General features: G+C 38.6%; 1 protein-coding gene across 5 annotated transcripts in view; it reads right to left on the bottom strand.

Annotated features, from left to right (window-relative positions):
* atp2b1a (ATPase plasma membrane Ca2+ transporting 1a) overlaps positions 1–20109 on the bottom strand; it is a 40545-nt gene that overhangs the window by 2554 nt on the left and 17882 nt on the right. Inside the window, exons 3-21 of one of the 5 annotated variants that reach the window (XM_055054626.1) lie at positions 16101–16298; positions 14928–15185; positions 14711–14836; positions 12652–12810; positions 11812–11850; positions 9998–10153; positions 9691–9905; positions 9278–9520; positions 8925–9166; positions 8274–8511; positions 6886–7065; positions 6705–6792; positions 6507–6613; positions 6218–6409; positions 5124–5337; positions 4838–5049; positions 4625–4732; positions 3803–3991; positions 3157–3246 (exon numbers count right to left, since the gene is read on the bottom strand). In XM_055054626.1, coding sequence (XP_054910601.1) covers positions 3157–3246; positions 3803–3991; positions 4625–4732; positions 4838–5049; positions 5124–5337; positions 6218–6409; positions 6507–6613; positions 6705–6792; positions 6886–7065; positions 8274–8511; positions 8925–9166; positions 9278–9520; positions 9691–9905; positions 9998–10153; positions 11812–11850; positions 12652–12810; positions 14711–14836; positions 14928–15185; positions 16101–16298 — 3254 coding nt within the window. Of the gene's footprint in view, positions 1–3065; positions 3247–3802; positions 3992–4624; positions 4733–4837; positions 5050–5123; positions 5338–6217; positions 6410–6506; positions 6614–6704; positions 6793–6885; positions 7066–8273; positions 8512–8924; positions 9167–9277; positions 9521–9690; positions 9906–9997; positions 10154–11811; positions 11851–12651; positions 12811–14710; positions 14837–14927; positions 15186–16100; positions 16299–20109 lie in introns of all 5 variants that reach the window. The other 4 variants (XM_055054630.1, XM_055054628.1, XM_055054627.1 and 1 more) reach the window with 4 other exon arrangements.

Below are 20109 nucleotides of genomic sequence, written 5' to 3'. Positions count from 1 at the left end.
GACACGTGCAAGTGAAATTTCCAACACTGGTTGTTCTCATTCAATGTTAGGGAAAGAACGTCTGAATGTTAGTTCATTTAAATTAAGATTTGGTGAAAACTTTATGTCCATCGGTTTTACTAGTGTTTCGTTAAGGCCAGTCTATAGCAGACACCTTTATTTTTTCATAATTACTGTTTGTTTTGTTAAATAGATTTATTAGCTGGTGATTTGAAGTGTCTCAATTTTTACCTTGACGAGTCAATGGTAAAAATGAAAACTCCAATCATTTTTCCAAACAGTAAACGGACCGCATGGAAGTGCTAACTTGTACCGACAGCTTTCTTCTGTGTGGAAGTTGCTACTAAAAGTAAAAGCGACTGATTCTACTTGTTGTGAAACCTGATCCATTTGGGAAGTTTGGCTGCTTCCTAGAAATCTCTGAAACAAGATACCTTCTCCAAGGAATACTTACAGTTCAATGCTGGTGTTGCCATTGGTGGGAATATCCAAGGGAAGATGCTAAGGCTGTCAGCCTCTCAATGGTGGTCAAACTCATTGAGCTGCGGTACAATGCCAAATTTTCTCAATGTAATGTGCCCTCTACTGGCAATCTAAATGTAGTGACTAAAAGGCTTCTGTACAGCCACAGATATCAAATATGAAACTATATTTTTGGGAGCCAAAGAGAGAAGTTGAGATATTCTCTAACTGTATTAGTGGCATTTCTTCTAATAATAAAAAAAAAAAATCCCAACTAAAGACATAGAGATAGCAGAGATTTGAGAACATCTGTTTCATTTTACCATAAGGATTCCATTTCAAATGCAGTCTAACTTTCACTAATCCAATAGGAAAAAAAAAATCTTTGTGACTTTTTAAAAGAAATCTTAATCTGTTCAAATCGGGCACGTTCTCTTAGAGAAGTCATCGATTGCCACTGCAGTAACATGTCAGAATGTAATCCATCTTCTTGCACAGAGACAACAAGCTGGGTGTTTTTAGATATAGGTTGAAGAACTCTGCAGCCTGGTGTTGTGGTGAGAAAACCTCAACTATGTTGTCATATTTTACAGCCCTGTAAAATATTTTTCTAGAGCAAGATGTGAATTTAATAAATAAATTCACCCTCTGAAGATACTTTTTTCTAAATTTACTTATTTTCAGAAATCTCCTGCTTGGAGGTTTGTTTCATTTGACCAGGAAAGGAGAGGACTGTTCATCATTGTTGGACATGCTTGTTAAAGAGCAAAGAGTCAGACAGGAAGAGAACTGAAGGACACAGAGAGATAGATAGATGAAGCGTAGAGAGAAAGACAGAAGAGGAAAAACAAGTGGTGGTCAGTTGTAGCTTATGTTTGTGGAGGGAAAACAAAGAAGCTGCAGCAGCCAAGCATGTCTACAAGCTCGTGTACAAGTCGAGACCAGCACAAAGAGGAGAAAACTCACAAACGAGACCAGAGACTTTGAACCCATGCAGAGTGCGGCGCTACCTTTATTTCAATGGCAGTAAACCTTTGAGTATAGCCCATGACACATTTCACAGTATCTAAAGAAGAATACGCGGGAAGTCAGTGGCGTTCAAAAATCACTTTGGCCAAACTTTGCCATACTGTAAACATTTCATCACAAAAATATTGACAAAAAGACAAGAGAATATCTGTAAAGAAGAGTTTGGGAATAAAGACGATGATGATCTGATGGAGTTTCCCCTAAAACAAAAAACTGTTAATGTTGAGGGTTATTGTTTTACATTCAACTGTGTGTTAATTCCCTGAGGATGACATGTATAAGAGATTTAAACTCCACAGATGGTGAGAAGGACGTTCTGGTTAGATCTGAAAGAGAAAAAGTCTAGGAGTTAGTGAGAGAAAAAGCCTTGCAAGGGCCTTTGGAAGTGGTGCCATCGAACAACAAAGATCCAGTTTCAACATAAAGAAGATGAAAAGCAGCTCAGTTTATTCAAGTACATTGCTGTAAAACAGTGCATCCCCCTTACAAATTGTTTTTATAAAAAATTTTTTGACAAATTTTACATCTCTAGAAATAAAAAAATAAAAATTTTGACCTTCATCAGGTTGTTCAGGCTCAAAAACGGAATGTTGCCGAACAGAAGCAATTCTCAAGGTAATAAAGACTCATTGCCAGTTAATGCTGCCAAGGGTGGTACAAACACTTATTAGGTTAAGAAGAAAATTCAATTTCCAGATACAGCCAAGTTTGATTTAGATAGCTTTTTTCCCCTCTTAGAAAAACAGCGAAACAATTTCAAAAACAAACTCTCCATGTGTGCTGTTTGATTTAAGTCAGACAAAAAAAAAAAAAAAAAAAAAAAAAAAAGGAGGAGCGGGGGGCAAATACAAATGCATCCCAAACAACAACAACAACAACAAACTTTCTCCCAGTAGCTCCATTTGACTGCAGGGTGGAACTGAACATTCATCTGACTTCAATGTTTTCCACAGCCTCACCAGTCGGAAAGAAAGGGATCATTATTTAACCACTGACTGATGAGAAATCCACTGGAACTTGATCAGATTTCCACAGTTTCCATGTCATGGGTGTTTGTCTGTTGTTTATCTCGTGATCATGGGCATATACTCAAAACATTTACCCAACCAGGGACTAGAGAGCTGCGACAAAGACCCATGACTGCTACGAAGGCACAGAGCAGACTGAGGCAGCCGCAGACAAACCTGCTGAATTCTGGATATAATCTTTATAATAAAAAATACACACAACACCCCCATCCCATCCTCCCCACCCCACAGAATAACAGTGAAAGGTTTCCATTTCTCAGACCCAAGCAGAAGCAGAACAGAAAACAGGATGACACAGATAAAAACACCTTGACGCTTGAAGCGACCTGGTTACAGAGGACATTTATATAAGGCAGTTATCAAAGCAGTATGGAGGATGTAGATTGGTGTCATTTGGATTAAACATAGGGGAATATTAGGGGGACGTATGAGAGTGTAAAAGTTGAACATTAGGTCAGAAAAAGAGAGGAAGGGAAAGATGTTAGAAGAAGAAAGCAAAACAAAAAGAAGAAAAGTCTCATGCACTAAAGGAGAACACGCACTCACACCCCACAGTGGCAGAAGCGGAGTTGGCAGCAGTGGCAGTAGTGGTAGTAGTAGAAAAGGCTACATGTGTAGGGCTAGAAACATTGGTTACATCGTGCTGTTGTTGGCTGGAGTTGGAGGCCTGCCGCCTTAGAGCCCCCTGAAAGGAAGTTCCACTCTGGAACGCACTCACAACATCCATCTGCAAAGAATCAGACAGCGTGACAGGAGAAAGCCCAGAGGGAAATAAAACAACACAGCCAGAGGAGAGGGAGAAGAGAGAGATAAAAAAAATAAAGAAAAGGCAGCAGAAACCAGAGAATATATGTCACTTTGAAATTGGACTTGGGTATAGTGAGTAAAGGAAGTGATCAGGTTTGAAGGCACTGATCGGAGGAAACCCGTGATGCAAAAATCTGATCAAAATTTTACTCTTTTTCTCTGCAGAAACCTTCCATCCGTTCCAATGCACACTGCTCCTTTGTGATTTCCATCCAAACTGATCAGAACCTCCACAGTAGCCGAGCTTACAGCAAATGGATTGCGTTTCAGTCCGAAATAGGCACAGCAAAATTTGCTTAAGCTCAAAAAGCAGAAAAATATTAAACAGGAGAGATTTTTACTTTCTTTAAGAATGCAGAGAGAAGGAACACTACGCAGATTTAAGCTGGAAGAGCAACAGAGTTCAATGGTTTATGGCTTATGATTCCCAAGGTGTGAGGGGTGTGTAACATGCAGGCAGATGTAACAACAATTACCTGAGTTTGGATCCGATTGAGGCCTCGGAACCAGAGGATCTGGCCTCGGCGCAGCTCCCGCTCGGCGTGGTCGATCTCATCCACGTCGTCCAACTCCTCCAGCTCGTATTCGGGGATTTCGTCCTTCTGGGTGCCGTGGCCTGCCGTTTTTAGGAATTTTAAACGACTAGTGGGTATTGAGGAGATGACCTGAAAAAAATGAAAGGGGGAAAAAAAAAGAACAGTTGGCAGTTGATTTTATTCTTGAGAAGACGGCTCTTTCGTACATGTGAAACATGGCGTAAAAAGTAAAACGATAAAAATAAAATGCTGCTGATAACACAGAGCAAAGTCAAACATCACATGAAAAGTAGGCGTAGGAAAAGATTTTTTTCCAACGAAAGCTTCTGCATAATGCAGGTGAAAGGCATCAGTCCGTGTAGAGGGATAAATAATTCACACGAAACATATCCGTAGCATGGAAAAAGCACCTTCAGCTGTTTCCAGACTCACTGTCCAGATGGGCAGTTTCATGTTCATTCAATTTTTATATTGTTAAAAAAGAGAAAATAAAGCAAGAAAATAAATTATGCTTGTGGTTGCAACATAAAAAATTGGAAATTTAGTAGCATTTTTGCCCTTTGATCATTTTTCACAATGACTGCAAAGATAATTGTTTTGATAGATGTTCTGAAACAGTTAACACGTCTGATGCTCCCCAATGTATCTTTCCCATGTGATATATTTAATTGGACTGTAAAAACCATTCATCATTCAGCAGCGTCAACACTAGGGGGCAGTGTAACAGCACATATGTTGCTAGAAAGAAGGCTATTGTCCTACCTGTCCCCAGATCAAGGAGCCAAAGCCCAAGAATGTGCACCACAGCCATTGGTCCAAGGTGAGAGCCACACAGCTGAATGGTTTCCCTCCAATCTGCACTATAAGTATCTAGAAGAGCAGAATGAAGACAGAATTATTTTGCATGTACAAATGGAATTTCTTGTATGGAAGAAACGCCATTAGTTTCTTCCATAGTCTACCGTCTGGTTTTACCTGAATGATAAATGTGCCGAGGACTATACTGCAGAAGATGAGGTTGTTAAAAACGCCTTCAAACACGTTCCGCTCCCCATGGATTTTGCGCGCATTGATTTCGTTGAAAAGCTGCATCAAGACGAAGGTGTTGAAAACTATAGTGTAGTGTTCGGAGGGCGGGGCGTTGAGAGGGGCGTTTCTGCCGCTGTCGATGTCAAACAACTTCTCTCCTGCAAGACGGAAAAAAGGGCCTTTAAAAGGGACAAAGGCATCTTACAAATTCAGAATGAAAAGAGCTTCTTACCGACAAAAAGCAGCGTAAAGATGGTGGCTAGCTGGTACACGGCGTGACCCAGAATGTTCTTCATCATGGTGCGGGATATTAGAGGCTTGTTGCGGCCGTACGGCTTCCTCAGCAGCAAGGCTTCTGTTGGCGGCTCAGTGGCCAAAGCCAACGACGCAAATGTGTCCATAATCAGGTTCACCCACAACATCTGGACTGCTTTCAGGGGAGAATCCTAGCAGCAGAGAAGGAAGGGCGGAAAAGAGAATGCCATCCTTTATAGTTCATAACATGCAGTGCACTTGGAAAGTATTCACTGTACTATTGTTTCTTTTTTCCACATTTTATGCTAAAGCCTTATTCCAGATTGCATTATGTTCATCTCTTTCCTCAAAATTCTACACACATCCCTCATCATGACAACCTGCAAGAAAAATTGCTTAAATGTTTTTAAAATAAAAATAAATATAACAATCTTGTAAGTATTTACTGCCTTTACTTAAAGCTCAATTTTGAGCTTTTGAAGCTCAAAATTGAGCTATTTCCACTGATCATCGTTGAAATGTTTCTGCAGTGAAATGGAATATGTCTGTGGTGAATTCAGCTGATTGGCACTGATTTGGAAAGACGCACGCCTGTGTATGTAAGGCCCCACAAAACGTCCACAGTAGCAGCACTTTCATAAACCACAGAAATGTGAAAATTGAAATAGCTAAAATACATTTTCTGAAGGAAACACAGCATTTTTGAAAAAATACACGGTTTTCCAGAAAAAGTTCCTTTGCTAGGTGAGGTGGTTTTTCAGCCATATTGAAATATGTGCATTTACACGTTCAAAACTGCATTGGAAACAGTTGACATCGGTCAAGTCAAGACATCAACAGCCGGACGTTACTACTGGCAAAAACAACAAATAAGGTAACAGGAAGCAGTAGAAAACAACCAGTGGAGGTTGTTTTTTTTTCTAACCTCCACTGCGAAGGGAGAAGTGTCAAACCAAATGAGATGGCTCTTAGTCAAGGTCAATATTTGGAATCAAAGTGAATGGGAGATCTGAATCGAGTGGAACAGCACAGAAATACAATGGCCAGACTGGTCTCATTACAATGGTTTACCTGTGTGATGCAGGCTCCTGTAAACGCTACGATGACGGCCACAACGTTGACGGTCAGCTGGAACTGAAGGAATTTGGAGATACTGTCATAGACATTCCGTCCCCACATGACTGCTTTAACGATGCTGGAAAAGTTGTCGTCGGTCAGAATGATGTCTGACGCTTCCTTCGCCACGTCTGTCCCGGCGATGCCCTGAAAACAGCAAAAGTGGAAAGATTTGTGATTTTTATGCGTTTGCAGCTTGTTATAAAGGATAACATGAAAGTGTTTAAAACAAAGAAATGCTCACCATTGCAAAGCCAACATCAGCTTTCTTCAAGGCGGGACCGTCATTTGTCCCATCGCCTGTCACTGCAACTACTTGCCTCTGCTCTGCTATTGTGCTGTCAATTATCCCTGAAGGAAAGAAATAAAAACTTTTCAAAACAAACAAGCCATAAAATATAAAACCGTTTTAGATGCACTTATACATTTAAAGCGCCACTACCTTTCACTAAGGTGTGTTTATCTGTGGGAGACGACCGAGCCAGAACTCTGAGTTTGGGCCAGATTTTGTCAATACGCTCTTGTTCAATCTGAGAAGGTGAAGAATAAAGTTTCAGTACAATTTCTCAGCAGCAGCTACTGGATTGAATTTCTGAAGCCAGAGTCATTTATCATGGCCCCACCTCTCCTCTTTCGTTGCGTATTCTGCGGTTGAACTCTTTACCATCCAGGCAGAGGAAATCATCTCCCGGCTGTAGGATTCCACACTTACAGGCAATGGCGCGTGCCGTGTTGATGTTGTCCCCGGTCACCATTCGCACCGTGATGCCAGCCTGCTGGCATTTCTTGATTGCATCCGGGACCTGAAGGAGGCACGCACACACACACACACACACACAAAATTTAGCCGTTCAGTCGGGGGTTTTAAAATTCTGACGATAAAACTGATAGTGAATCTATCTTGGTCTGAACATCCTGCATCATTTTCAAAAAAGAACACCTGATGAGCAAAAGTATACAGAAAGCCAAGCACTTCAAGAGACATTACAAAGTCCACGTTAGTCTCTTTGCCTCAGTCAGGGGAAACCGTTTAAAAAGCGCTGACCTTCATTTCCCTTTCTTAGAAAGCCTGAGAGGCCAGCAGAGGAAACCCCACTGAGCTGCCGGTTTGATTCCAACCAAGTCTTTGTCACATGGTCAAGTTGCAAAGCAGATCCTCTCTCCCATCATCACCTTTCCAAGACTATTTAGGCTGCAGATGAGGGATTGGGAAATATGCCAACATTTCAGCAGCATCAACACTTCCCTTTGCAAAGGGGCCAGATATGTTCATAGCCTTACACAAGTTTTCACATCCTTGAACTCTTTCAGGTTTTATTTTGTTTACAACTGAAGTGGAAAGAAAATTATGTTTTCTGAACATAATTGCACTAGCTGAGCTTATATGGAGATTACTGTCAACAGCAGCAGGGTTGACACCGTTAACTAATTAGTAATAAATAATGATCAACTTAATAATTGACAAATCGTTTAATGCAACATATAGTGAAAAAAAGGCCTGAAACATCATCACACTCAGCAATAATTAAGCTCAAGATTTTACAAAAATACATACATTTTGCTTTTAAAATGAAAATAATCACCAGAATAGCCTTCACTGTCTTGATGTTATGCACAAATGGCTGATCTTTCATGTTGATGCTAGAAACATTTTATATAGCTGCAACAAATGATCACGGGGGATCTAAGGTACACTTGTGTTGACGCATCTTAGGAAATGAAATGACAATTTTCTTATTTAAAAATAATGGTTTATTTGCATATTTTAATGTAATTATAATATTGCATGAAATGGATTATATGAATATGTGCCAATTTTTATATCCGATTAATCATCAGCGTAATCAATAGGTCAATGAATATCTGAACTCTTTAGTTGTAGCCCAAGTTGCCTTTTTTCTGTTGTGCAAAAGAAATTCAGTAGGCTTTTGACTCTGGACTTTAATGAGGCCGTTACGACATTTTGCTTTGATCTCTATGATTCTACTGCAGCGCCAGCATGTGTCATTACCTCTGGTCTGACAGGGTCCTCAATGCCCACCACACAGATGCAGGTCAATCCGCTGAGAATGTCATTTTCATTGTCCCAGTCAGGTTGCCCTTCGGAGATGGGAAAGTCTCTGTACGCCAGGCAGATGGTCCTGAGACCTTCCGAAGCCATCGGCTCGATGACTTTCTTCACCATGTCGTCCCTGTCCCGCGGGCGGAAGACCTTCGCCTCGCCACCCGCTGTCACAATTTTATAGCACCTGGAAAAAAATTAAATAAAAATGCGAAATGAAACCATAAATGTAAATATAGTACAAGATGGGAACATTAGGAGTTCAGATGTAAAATAAGAAATCCAGATTGTAAATGATTAGAGGAAGCAGAAAAGGCAAAATTTCAGTAGTGTGCTGTGGTAATTCAGTGGAACACTAAGCCTTCTGTGGGTTAAAAAGGAGCCTGCTTAATTAAGAGGCTTACGGAGCTGTTACCGGCTCCTTTCCTCACTGCTTAGTTTAAGTAAAGGGTTTGGGTGTTATACACTTGAACTTCTTGGCTGCTTAAGCTATTACACATAATTTAGTGAAAAGTCTGGCCAACCGTGGCACTGAAACAACTTTCACATCAACAGAAAAAAATACAGGCAACATGGCCAGAAAAGAAAAAAAGGTTTTACTTTTTAAGGAGAATTTCCGAGGCTCCTTTGCTGAACATCCGAAAGCTGCCGTCTGGCATCTTCAGCACAGTGCTCATGGATTTCCGCACCGAGTTGAAGGTGTAGACCTTGTAGAATTTCTCTTCAGGGATTTCAGCGCGGACGGCCCGATAATCCCGCTTCAAGTCGTTAGCAAAACCAAGCAAGGCACACTCCGTTTTGTTGCCCACCTGACGAGGCAGACCCCCTTCTTTTTCTGGAGGCTGGGGAAAAGAAATACAAAAAAGAGACAATGTTATGTTTCTAGATCTAGTTTCTCACACTCACACAAGTAGGATACTTTTTATTTCTTTTATTATTTTAAACACGCCTACCAAGATATTAGTAGTGTAGGCGGAATTAACTGCTATGCCCACGACAAGCATGTCTAGAACTGAGGAGGGGATGTTTTCCGGCGGAGGGATCTTCTTGAAGTGCTTTTCAGCAATGTAGACCTGGACCACGGTCATTCTGTTCATGGTGAGAGTTCCAGTTTTGTCCGAGCAAATGGCTGTAGCGTTACCCATCGTCTCGCAAGCATCCAAATGTCTCACAAGGTTGTTGTCTGCCATCATTTTCTGGAAAAGGAGGAGGAAAATCTTACGAACTCTGTCGGGGAAACAAAGGTGATCACAGCATGGCTTAAAGGTATCAGTTAGCTGCGTCTCGACAGTCAGGCCTGCTTGCTTTAATAAGGGTGCGTGTAAGCTGGTCAAACATTGACTAAAGGTCACTTGGCAGAATTTACCTTGACGGAGTATGCTAGGGAGATAGTTACAGCAAGTGGCAGGCCTTCTGGAACAGCCACCACCAGAACGGTCACACCAATGATAAAGAATTTCACAAAAAACTGAATGTAAATAGGTGTGCAGTCCTTGACCCAAGGCAGGCCCTGGTACCAGAACGTGTCCACCAGAAATAGCACCACCAGGATGATGACTGTAACGGCCGACATAAGCAGCCCTGTGGAGAAATCAAAGCCCAATCACATGCAGATCTACAGTTGAACATAATCAGGTTTTTTTTTTGTTGTTGTTGTTTTCTTTTATGCTCACCTCCTTTTCCTATTTGCACAGCTAACTTGGTTAATTTTCCTTGGAGAACAGACTTTTCTTTCTTTGGCACGCTGGCTTTTTTCTTCTCCTCTGCATCAGCTCCTTCATCGCTGTTGAGAGGCTGCATTTCCATAGCAGCACCATCCTGTGCTTTTGCTGCAGCAAAGCGTACAAAGCAAACAGATTAAAGCAGACCTGTAATGGACCGAACTGTGCCATTATAAACACAGAGCAAGCAGCAGAATTTGGTATGCATATAGATAAACTCTATTGACATCAAATATTCAAAGTTTAATGTGGAATAATCACTTTTTTTTCCGTCTTCTCTGAACTTTGCAATAAAAGTCTGTCCGATTTGCTGCCTGAACTATTACAGTTTAAAACCATAGAGAAAAACACAACTACTACCAGCAACTGGAAGCAACAAAATGTTGAGTGTTAGAATATTTATTAATCTCATATCCAAAACACATCATAATTGATGTATTTAAACCAATTTGTTTAATTAAAAAGCTGGACCAAAAAACTGTAGTAACTGTAAAGAAAGCACAGGCAAGCTGTGACATCTAATATGTCAAATTTTGTCATCTTTAAATCATGAAATGAAGAAAGAAAAACCGTAAATGTCCCATTCATTAATTATTGGTCATTTGAAATAAATAATTTGAACATGCTTCACTTATAAACTCTAAGAAACAGATTAAACACAATTATCAAAATAGTACATTTGCTTCATTACTGGTTTTGAAAATAGTCATAGGATTTATCAATTAAATTCAAAGTGGCACAGCGCTTGAAAAGAAAAGGGAAAAAAAATGCTGTGGAAAGCCAGGATGTTTTCTCCTAACCCTGGCGAAAAGTAAACAACTAGTGTTATGGCTGCATTCCTTGGAAGAAGAAGCTGTTTTTAAAAATATGTTACTACTACACGCAGCAGAGTCAAAATGGAAAAATGACAAAGTTTAATATTTAAACTTAAGACACTTTTTTTTTAATCATTGCACCCTGTTGAGAAGTTTTTTTTTTTTTTTTTTACAGCTGATTGAGTTGTTTCCAGAAGCACAAAGTTGTCCTATGCAATTCACCAAAGGCTCTTTTTAATATATTCCACCATAGACAGTAACCTGGCACTGGATTTGACTGTATGCATTAGAATCACAGCAGTGGTGCAGCTGCTGTGCACTCTGGCTTCCTCTGCACTCACACGGTGGCTGTAATCTCAGTCTAAAGGATTACTGTTGGGTCCTGGCAGGGAGAGGGAATCTGTGCACCACGGAGCAGTGCCAGGGTTCTGGTCACAGACCGATCATAAAGTCCTAGCAGGGCAAGAAGGCTGGGTCGCTATCTGAATTAGCAGAAAACAGCCTAGATATCATTACTTTAACCTACAACTGTATCAGTGGAGCTTTTACAGTTTGTCCCCTGAAGAGTTTAGCTAAAACAAAAACCAACAAAAGAAAACAACAAAAATCCTGAGGGACAACCTGAAGAGAGACACATGGGTGGGAAAGCAGATGTTCTGGCCCCAAAATTGTTGCAAGGCTTTAATCTCTTCATCACTAATCGCTATAACTGGATTCAATAGCACCTGCTGCTCAAAGCACAATGTGCCAGGGAAGGACGAGAGACGGGAGAGGGGAGGGGAGGGCCAGGCGCTACACCGGACAGCCCAGAACAGTCCGTACTAACTTAACCCTGACACAGTGTCCCGCAAAAAAAATTAATAAACTGCATAAAAACAGTCAGAGCCAAATTAACAGCATAACTTTGTTAATATGGGGCAATCAATCAGCATTTGTGGGTATGAAGCATACCTTTTTTTCGATTTTCCACTGATCCATCTTGTTTCTTGTCTAAAGGGGTTAAAGGGGAATTGGATGAAAGCGGGGCGGGCAGGGAAGGAATAGGTTGGATTGGGACGGGAGGGGATAAAAAAATCATTAACGAATCAATACCAATCAGAACATTTATATCACTTCTGATGTTGGAGTCAGGTTTCCAACATTATATTGTATCCTGAACGCCATTCATATTAGAGGTGAAAGTGCAGTGCTTATAAAGTCCTGCATGTTTGATATTATTGAGAAGTCATATTGTGTAGAGAGGAAAAAAAAAACGATAGTTGATATGTTTATACGGCTGCTGTAACTCAGACTTTATAATATACAGTTCTCTAGCTCCATCGAGATTTCCTGTTACTGTCTATAACTGATGATTCACATTTAACTAAAATAAGTTTTTGTCCGATTAATAAAATGTAAGTTTTTAAGTAAAGTGTATTGACCATGTTTAGCTTCATCAGCCAGTAGGTATTTTTAAAATTTCATCAGTCTGATGAACTGGACTGACAGCAAATCAGAAAATAATCATAAATAACATTTAGATCAATTATTTTAACTTATATAAAAATAATTAATGAATAAAAAAAACTGAATAACATAATACACAAATTGTGATGAAAATAAAATAAAAATTATGGGATGATGATGTAAAAATTTATTTTTGGATGTTCAGCCCCCTCAACCTTCCATCCCCATCTTCCCAGGATTCCTCTGAGGGAAGAGGGTTAGCACCCTCTGGTAGCTCCCAATTTGAAAATCACTGGATTAAAAAAATAAAAATAAAAAAGTAACATAGTCAAGAATGCCACAAACTTTTTTTCTGCTTCTTCTTCTCCTCCTTTTCCTTTTTCTCCTCATCATCTTCGTCGTCATCTTCACCAGCCCCAAGTAAAGTGAAGATAATCCCAGTTTGCGAGTTCACACCGACAGCAGTGACCAACATTTTCCCTGAGCCTTCCATTACATGAGTTCCTTTAAACAGCAAAACAAAGTATCAGTAAAAGCAACAAAGGTAAAAGCAGTAGACCATTAGCAACTGTTTTTGTTGTGCCTCTGGCTGATTTTGTTCTTGTTTAAATACACTTTTTATAGCATCATCGTTTGACTTTGCTTTTTCCTTTAATTTGGGTACAAATGTTAAGTTGAAGTCTTATTTAGAAACTGCGTTTGCCGGGCTTTTAAAATAAATAAATAAATAAATAAATCAGATTTTAAAATGGGGCTAATGAATACAAATAATGATCCAGAAAGAAACTGCTGCTAATGCATAAACCCAGCAAACCTTTAATCACAGTCATTTTAATCAAACAGCCATTTTCATTTGTGCCGATTGAAACAGAGAACTTAAACACTGCAGCTGTGTAGCAGCTCCAAATTCTTCTGGAGATTTTTCTTCATGTATTCATGAATACATGGCCTACATCATATGATGTAAGTCAAAAGAAAGTCAATAAATTCTCTGTCTTTTCCTACCTTTGTGAAAGAGGTTTAAATCTAAAATTTAAACCTCATATTTACACTCATACAAACAATGTCAACTGGGGTTTTAACTGAGACAAAATGAAGCAAAAAGCTTTCTGCAGGAAAAAAACTGAGCACAGAGGTGGCCAACTTTTACATTTGTGGCATCAGTAACCAACGGCTTAGAGTCAATTGCATTCAGACACAGGATAGAAACACAAATTCACTCTATTTTAACAAGTCTTTAAATGACACAGGCCTTCTGCATGCCATAAAAATTCTCACACTGATATTTTTTTCTTTTACAATCTCTGCTTCAATTATGTAACCTAGGGAAAAGCTATGTTAATTAATAGCTTTGCCTATTTGTCATTTTAGATGATACTTTAGGAAGTTTTATTCTAATAAATATTGTAGCCCTTTGTTATCATATTAGTACAGTCATAGTAAAAAGTGTAAAAAAACCCCAACCAGTTAATTTCTTCTAAACAAACATTGTGATCAGTGTCATTTTGGACAGCAGACCATTGTGAGCATGCAAAAGAACTGAAGATATGTTTAAATATATTTGGATTCAATACTAAGCAAGTAATATCAAATACTAAGCAAGCAATTTCAAAAAGACCAGATGATTCATAAAGTTTGTTTTTCCTCAGATAAACACATCATTTCAACAGAACGTTTAAAAACTGCCGTTTTCATATTCAGTGTGCTTTTTCACATTTCGTTTTGCTATTCACCCAAACATTTCAAAGTGCATTGTGTTCATTTTCAAGGTCGCGCAAACTTAAAGTGGAAGAAAAAAATAGATGCTGCAGAATGTTTTACAAATCAAAGTCAGAAATATATTCAATGCATATATAACCAATGTGCTTTGGTTCGATTGAAACACATTGAAAGTTGTGACTCTAATTAGACAAAATGTGAGTAGGCTCAAGCTAGGGCTGGACAATAAATCAATAATATATATATCATAATAGGCATGTGATCAATACCAACAGATAGCGCAGCTGATAGAATATTCAATAATTTCACTGAAGTCTGATCTGGATCAGCAAAGCAATCTGGGGAATGTTGGCAGAGAAAAGACTTTAGCTGCTCAACCACTCAACTAGATTACTCACTCTCTGGTTACCTAGCAACAATCAGTTGAGTAACTTGCAAAGCAGCTGTTGAAGGTAGTTTTAAGGTAAATCACCAGCTTGGGAGTTTTTCAAATATTTAAAACAAAAAATGATTCAATTTAATTAGAACAAAAACAAATCTAATTATCTATACTGATAATTAGATAAAAAAAATAATCAAGTGATATGAAATGCTTAAATCGTAGAACGTTTTTTTTTTAGCCATATTGTCCAAGAGGCATGAATACTTTACAAGACAGTACCGCTAAACTCAGACTAGAAATTACCTGATAACAGCATAGGATCTTTTTCTAGAGTTTTCTTCACCTGGTCCGACTCCCCTGTGAGTGAGCTCTCATCAATTTTAAGATCATTGCCTTGTATAAGGACTCCATCAGCAGGTAAGAGGTCACCTTGAACACAGAAAGAACAAATTTCAACTTGTTTTATATTTACTGTAACTTGGAAAAAAAAGAAAAGAAATTGTGACCAGTCTCCTCTTACCATATTTTACTTGTGCAATATCGCCCACAACAATCTCAGCCACAGGAAGTTCAATAATTTGTCCTCTTCGGACAACAGAAAATTTTTGCTCCTGTTCAATGCGACTTTGGAGGCCCCTGAACTGCTTGTCTTTACTCCAGTCGTTGAACGCTGTTACCAACACAACACAGATGACTGACAGAAGAATGGCGGCTCCCTCTATCCAGCCTGCTTCCGCTTCATTGTCATCATGTCCACCACCAGCAGCTTTCCCACAATCTGCAGAGAGACACAACGATCAAATCTTCCCTGCACTTACTAATACACTGCTGTGAAAAACAAAAGGTTTGCCCTCTACAGATTTCTTCTGTTTTTTTTATTTATTTTTTGACAACCTTGCATGTTAACAATAAGTGACAGGGCAAAGATGACATCTACGGGAACCTCAAAGTGAAAACCACAGACTCGTATTTGCTTATAAATTAAAAAATCCTGATGATCCCTTTGCAAAAATATTGTGTGGACTGTCCTGTCATGTGTGTAAAACTAACAGCACTTCAGAAACAGAACATCAAACAAGATGATTGTTGCGTTATGGTCTGGGCCTGCTTTTCTGCTTCAGTCGGAATTGATGGAGCCATAAATGTTGTTCTCTGGCAGAGAGGCACAATGCTCCCAAACACAACAGCAAGTCCACCTTTGAAAAGCTCAAAATATATAAACATTTTTGGGTAAAACCAGCCAAAACCAAATCTGGATTTAAATTAAACTGAAATGCTGTGGTTTAAAACGAGTAATTTGTGTAAAAAGAAAAACAAACAAGCAAAACAAATCAGTCAGATTCCAGCACAGTGATGTAATAAATTGTTTGGTAGTTCTAACAAATGTGCTGTGATGCTGGTCCTCATAGAAAAGACAAACATTTATTCAGGTAAGGGGATAATTAATATCAGACCAGGTCGGTCTAAGCAACTTTTTTCTTTTAAATAAAGCATTTAAAGGCTGCATTTTGTACAAATGATGTCTGACAAAATGTACTAGTTTATATGCAAAAGCAAGAATTCATATACAATATTAAACACTGAAAATAACTACTTTCATAACATGAAAGAAAAAAACAGCATAAATACAGTTACAAATATGACATAACACAAGGTATCTTTAATATGTGCAAATCAATGACATTTTACTTACGTTGTCTTTCAGTATCTGGTGGTCTATAAAAAGAAAGGCCTAGTGAAATTACGGCTGCCACTTCAAGAATAATTAATGTTACGTCCTGTAGCGCCTCCCACACTAATTGTAAGAAAGTTTTGGGTTTTTTGGGTGGGATTAAGTTTTGTCCAAACTCATTTATTCGCTTCTCAATGTCCGCTGGCTGTCCGCTAAGACCTGCAAGAGAGACAAAAAAAACAAAAAAAAAATCTCAAATAAATGTTTTTTCTTCCGATTTCACAAGTAAAATAAAATACAAGCATGAATGATCTGAAATCAGATGAATCTTACTACAGTTAGATGGCAGCGAGCGAGTTACTAAAGAGTCATGTTCATTTTCGAGGAGACAATGCCCTCCGACAGTGACACACATTCAGTGGACACGTCAAACACTTTCACCTCTTTCGGGCATTCCAGACAATGTGAGAGCTGAGGTCAGGTCTAACCCCACGGACTGACTTTCTAATGAAATGAGCAACTGACTCAGAGCTGAATCAGATTTAGACTCTGGTGCCCGTGAACACTGCGGTCCCCCTGACACATTGTCTGCTTGGCTGAAGAACCACTGAGCCATGTGTGCAGGGAACGTTCTGCGGAAACCCATTCAAAATGCCTCCATATTCGAAGCACAATTATATATTCAGAAGAGACTCCACATTTTTGATGATGCATGACAGTTTTTTTAGTCCTATTCATCCTGGCTGTGCGTGGGCAACAGACTGTACAGACTAGATGGAGGTCTAGTGTATGTGTGTGAGAGCGTGGAGCAGAGGAGGTGGGGTGAAGTCAGGATCATAAGTAGTGACTGAAAGTGCAACTGACAGGCAGATGGGGGTGGGCTGAGGTTGAGGTTCTTGTCAAAAATACATTATTGAATGCCGGAACTGGAAAAGCAGCTAAAGATTCTTATGTAACCCAAGAGGAATTCTGTATAAAGATGCAGGAGATTACAACTTTAAAGACTCTGCTGCTTTCTGTTGTCATATGCCCATATGCAAAAAAAGGTTGCTATACCAAGCTCCGTCACGACCAGCTGCACAGTAAACAGTCAGGATTCATAGATAGATGTAGCCAAGAAGAGAACAGATGTAAGTCAGCTCTAACGTCATTAGTGGTTAATAAAGGCTAGCCAGTTGTAATTTTACCAGTGTTCTAAAAAAAAATCACTTGGATATCATCTGTTACTCTAACACGTTTTCATTTTAAACCAGATACCAAAAAATGCTCCCATATTCAAATCTTGTTTTGTGGCTTTGTGATGTAATAAACAAAACAGTCTTTATTGACTGGCTTAGAAACAAAAAGGGTAAACTACTTCCTTCCTTACTTTAAAATAATAGCATCAAGCTCAAAGCACACACCTTCATAAACATAAGCGACTGAACAAACCACTTACTGAGAGTATGTTTATAGGTAAGGTAGGTAAGGTAATTTTATTTATATAGCACATTTTCAGCAACAAGGCAATACAAAGTGCTTCACAGGAATTAAAAGGGAATACAAGCAAAATAACAAACCAAAGGAAAAAGAAAAGAAAAATTTAATGTCGATCTAAAGTATGTAAACAGCACTTTGTGAGACAATTTAGTAGAGTATTAAGGCATTTTGCTATTAACCTCAAACCGAATCTTCTTAAACTTCTCAGTATTAATGTATAAGAATAATTATTGAGAATTTTATATATATATATATATATATATATATATATATATATATATATATATATATATATATAAAAAACATTAAGGCATTTAGCTCTTGTAGCAGCTTTTTTCTCCTTCCTCTAACTTTGCCTGCGAGTCCTGAGAAACAACCATGTTTATTAATTAGAGAAGTTACTAATAGTACATTTAAAACAGTACACGAGTTAAAGAGCTTTGGATCAAAGTCATTAAACCAAGCATAGTCATTAAAGTCATTCCATTTAAGTGGTGTTGTGACTTGACATCAGCAACATTTAGTGTAGTTGTTCCTAACACACACATTACCCTCCAGTATGTTTGCTGGAATATGGCATATAAATCAGAACGACAACTCTGTATGTATGTATATTTAGATATTATATATATGCAAGTGAACATCTGATATTTACACCTTTTTTGCTTAGACACTTACTTACAGGGATAAATGCATAAAAAGAAAGCATGTTTACAAACATGTTTACTTTTTAAAAAGCAAATTATAATCATAAATATTTCTAAAAGTAACTAACAACACATTTTTCTCAGTAGCTAACAAATGACAGCTACTTTTATCTTAAAATGAGATTATGTAGCGCTCTTTCATGAAATTAGCTCATCTATAACTTGTTAATAGGTTATAAATGAGCGTAGTCTGAGGAAACAACAACAAACCAGAAAGGTCATGCATTTCAATCACTGTATTTAAGCAAGCTTCTCATTTTTCAGAGCTGCTGCACAGGTTTCTACTTCACTTCCTACACAGTCTAAAGTATACCAGGAAGTAGTCACCTGCAATAACCCAATGTACACCTCCAGTTATTGGATATGTCCAGCATCACAGAACTTCTGTGTCGTCCTGGGGATGTTATGAACCTCAACTTCGTATTCGCAAACGTACTGCCAGGGCTTCAACCGGACAGTTTAGGAAACATATCCCACATCTGAGTCTGCAGAATGACAAGCTTCTTTCACAATCTCTTTTCAGTCACCCTCCAGCTTGAAGATTTGCACATAAGTGTTTGGATCTACACTGGCAATGTGTGAGGCAACGTAAGGTTGCTTTTCACTTTCAGACCTAAAGGGACATTAGCATGCCGCTGCCTCTTTTTTTTTTTTTTCAATCCTGCTTATTAAACTGCTCCCTTCAATCATGTATCTAAAACTAAAATGAATTCTGCATTATTGGTTACATGTTTCATTTGAAATTATACGCAATTACTAACACTTTTCTAAAGGAGGTTAGGGAGTGATGACTCACCAGCAAGGAAAAAAAAGAACAAAGCAGCTGAGTTTTATCCAGCTTAGCTGCATATTGCTGCTCCCTGGCTGTCTCTCACCATCATCTTTAATTCTGTTTGCCTCTAATGAAAACATGCTGACACCTAATACCCAGTTTAATTTTACACCCCGTTTTCCTTTTGTATTAGAGCAATAAATACAAGTGACAGGACGAGCGAGGTGTTATCTCTCCATTGGATACACAAAACAAAAAAAATAGTAAAATAAAAACCATGTCTGGCCTTGGACCCTCACTGTAGTCGTCACGGATGATTATCCACTTAAATCACACAGTCTCATCCAACCCAACAGAGGAACGGGATTTTAGTCAAGAGTAAGAAATTATTCACCTGAGAAATTCCATCTAAACAGAGACTCATTTATCTATCCATCGATTTTCTATACTTAGTGTAACAAGAATTTCCTCGGGACAATTCACCAATAATCCACACACACACAAAACAGACAAATACGTACACCCTCACACCCTTGGGCTCTTTGGAGTGGACAGTTATGATCATATGCATAATTTTGCAAAGGGGCTATTGTGTGCAAAGAACCTGCATAACCAAAGAAATGGTCAATCCATAGTCAGTTACAAGATGTAAAATTGTTATTTAGCCTTTTTCTGGACTTAAAAAGTCTAACTTTAACAGCAGCTTTCATAGAAAACAAGGTTAAAAAAAGGAGAAGCAGCACAAACTAGAAAATCAAACACAGAAAAACAGTAAAGGACAAACAAGAAAGATGTACTAGAAAGAAAGAATCTGATCAATGGAGATGAAATTTAACGCTTAATCTTCTCTTTTGTGTGCTCTATTCACAATTTATAAACTGGATAGAATCTTTAGGTCTAATGTCTGCAGCACTTCATTGGAGGACGAGACTGTCGACACTGAAACCCAGAAGGAAAAAGTTAAAAGTGTACATTCATACAACTTTGATAATAGAAGTGGTGAGTGATAAAGAGAGAGAGATCAGCCAGATATATGTAACATTAGTTGAGGTCTCAAATTTAAGAACCGCAG

Source organism: Poeciliopsis prolifica, unplaced genomic scaffold (assembly GCF_027474105.1).
Source record: "Poeciliopsis prolifica strain line A6 unplaced genomic scaffold, Auburn_PproV2 SCAFFOLD040, whole genome shotgun sequence".
Taxonomy (NCBI): Eukaryota; Metazoa; Chordata; class Actinopteri; order Cyprinodontiformes; family Poeciliidae; genus Poeciliopsis; species Poeciliopsis prolifica.
Note: the sequence above shows the minus strand (reverse complement) of the source record. Positions and strands in the feature narration are given on the sequence as shown.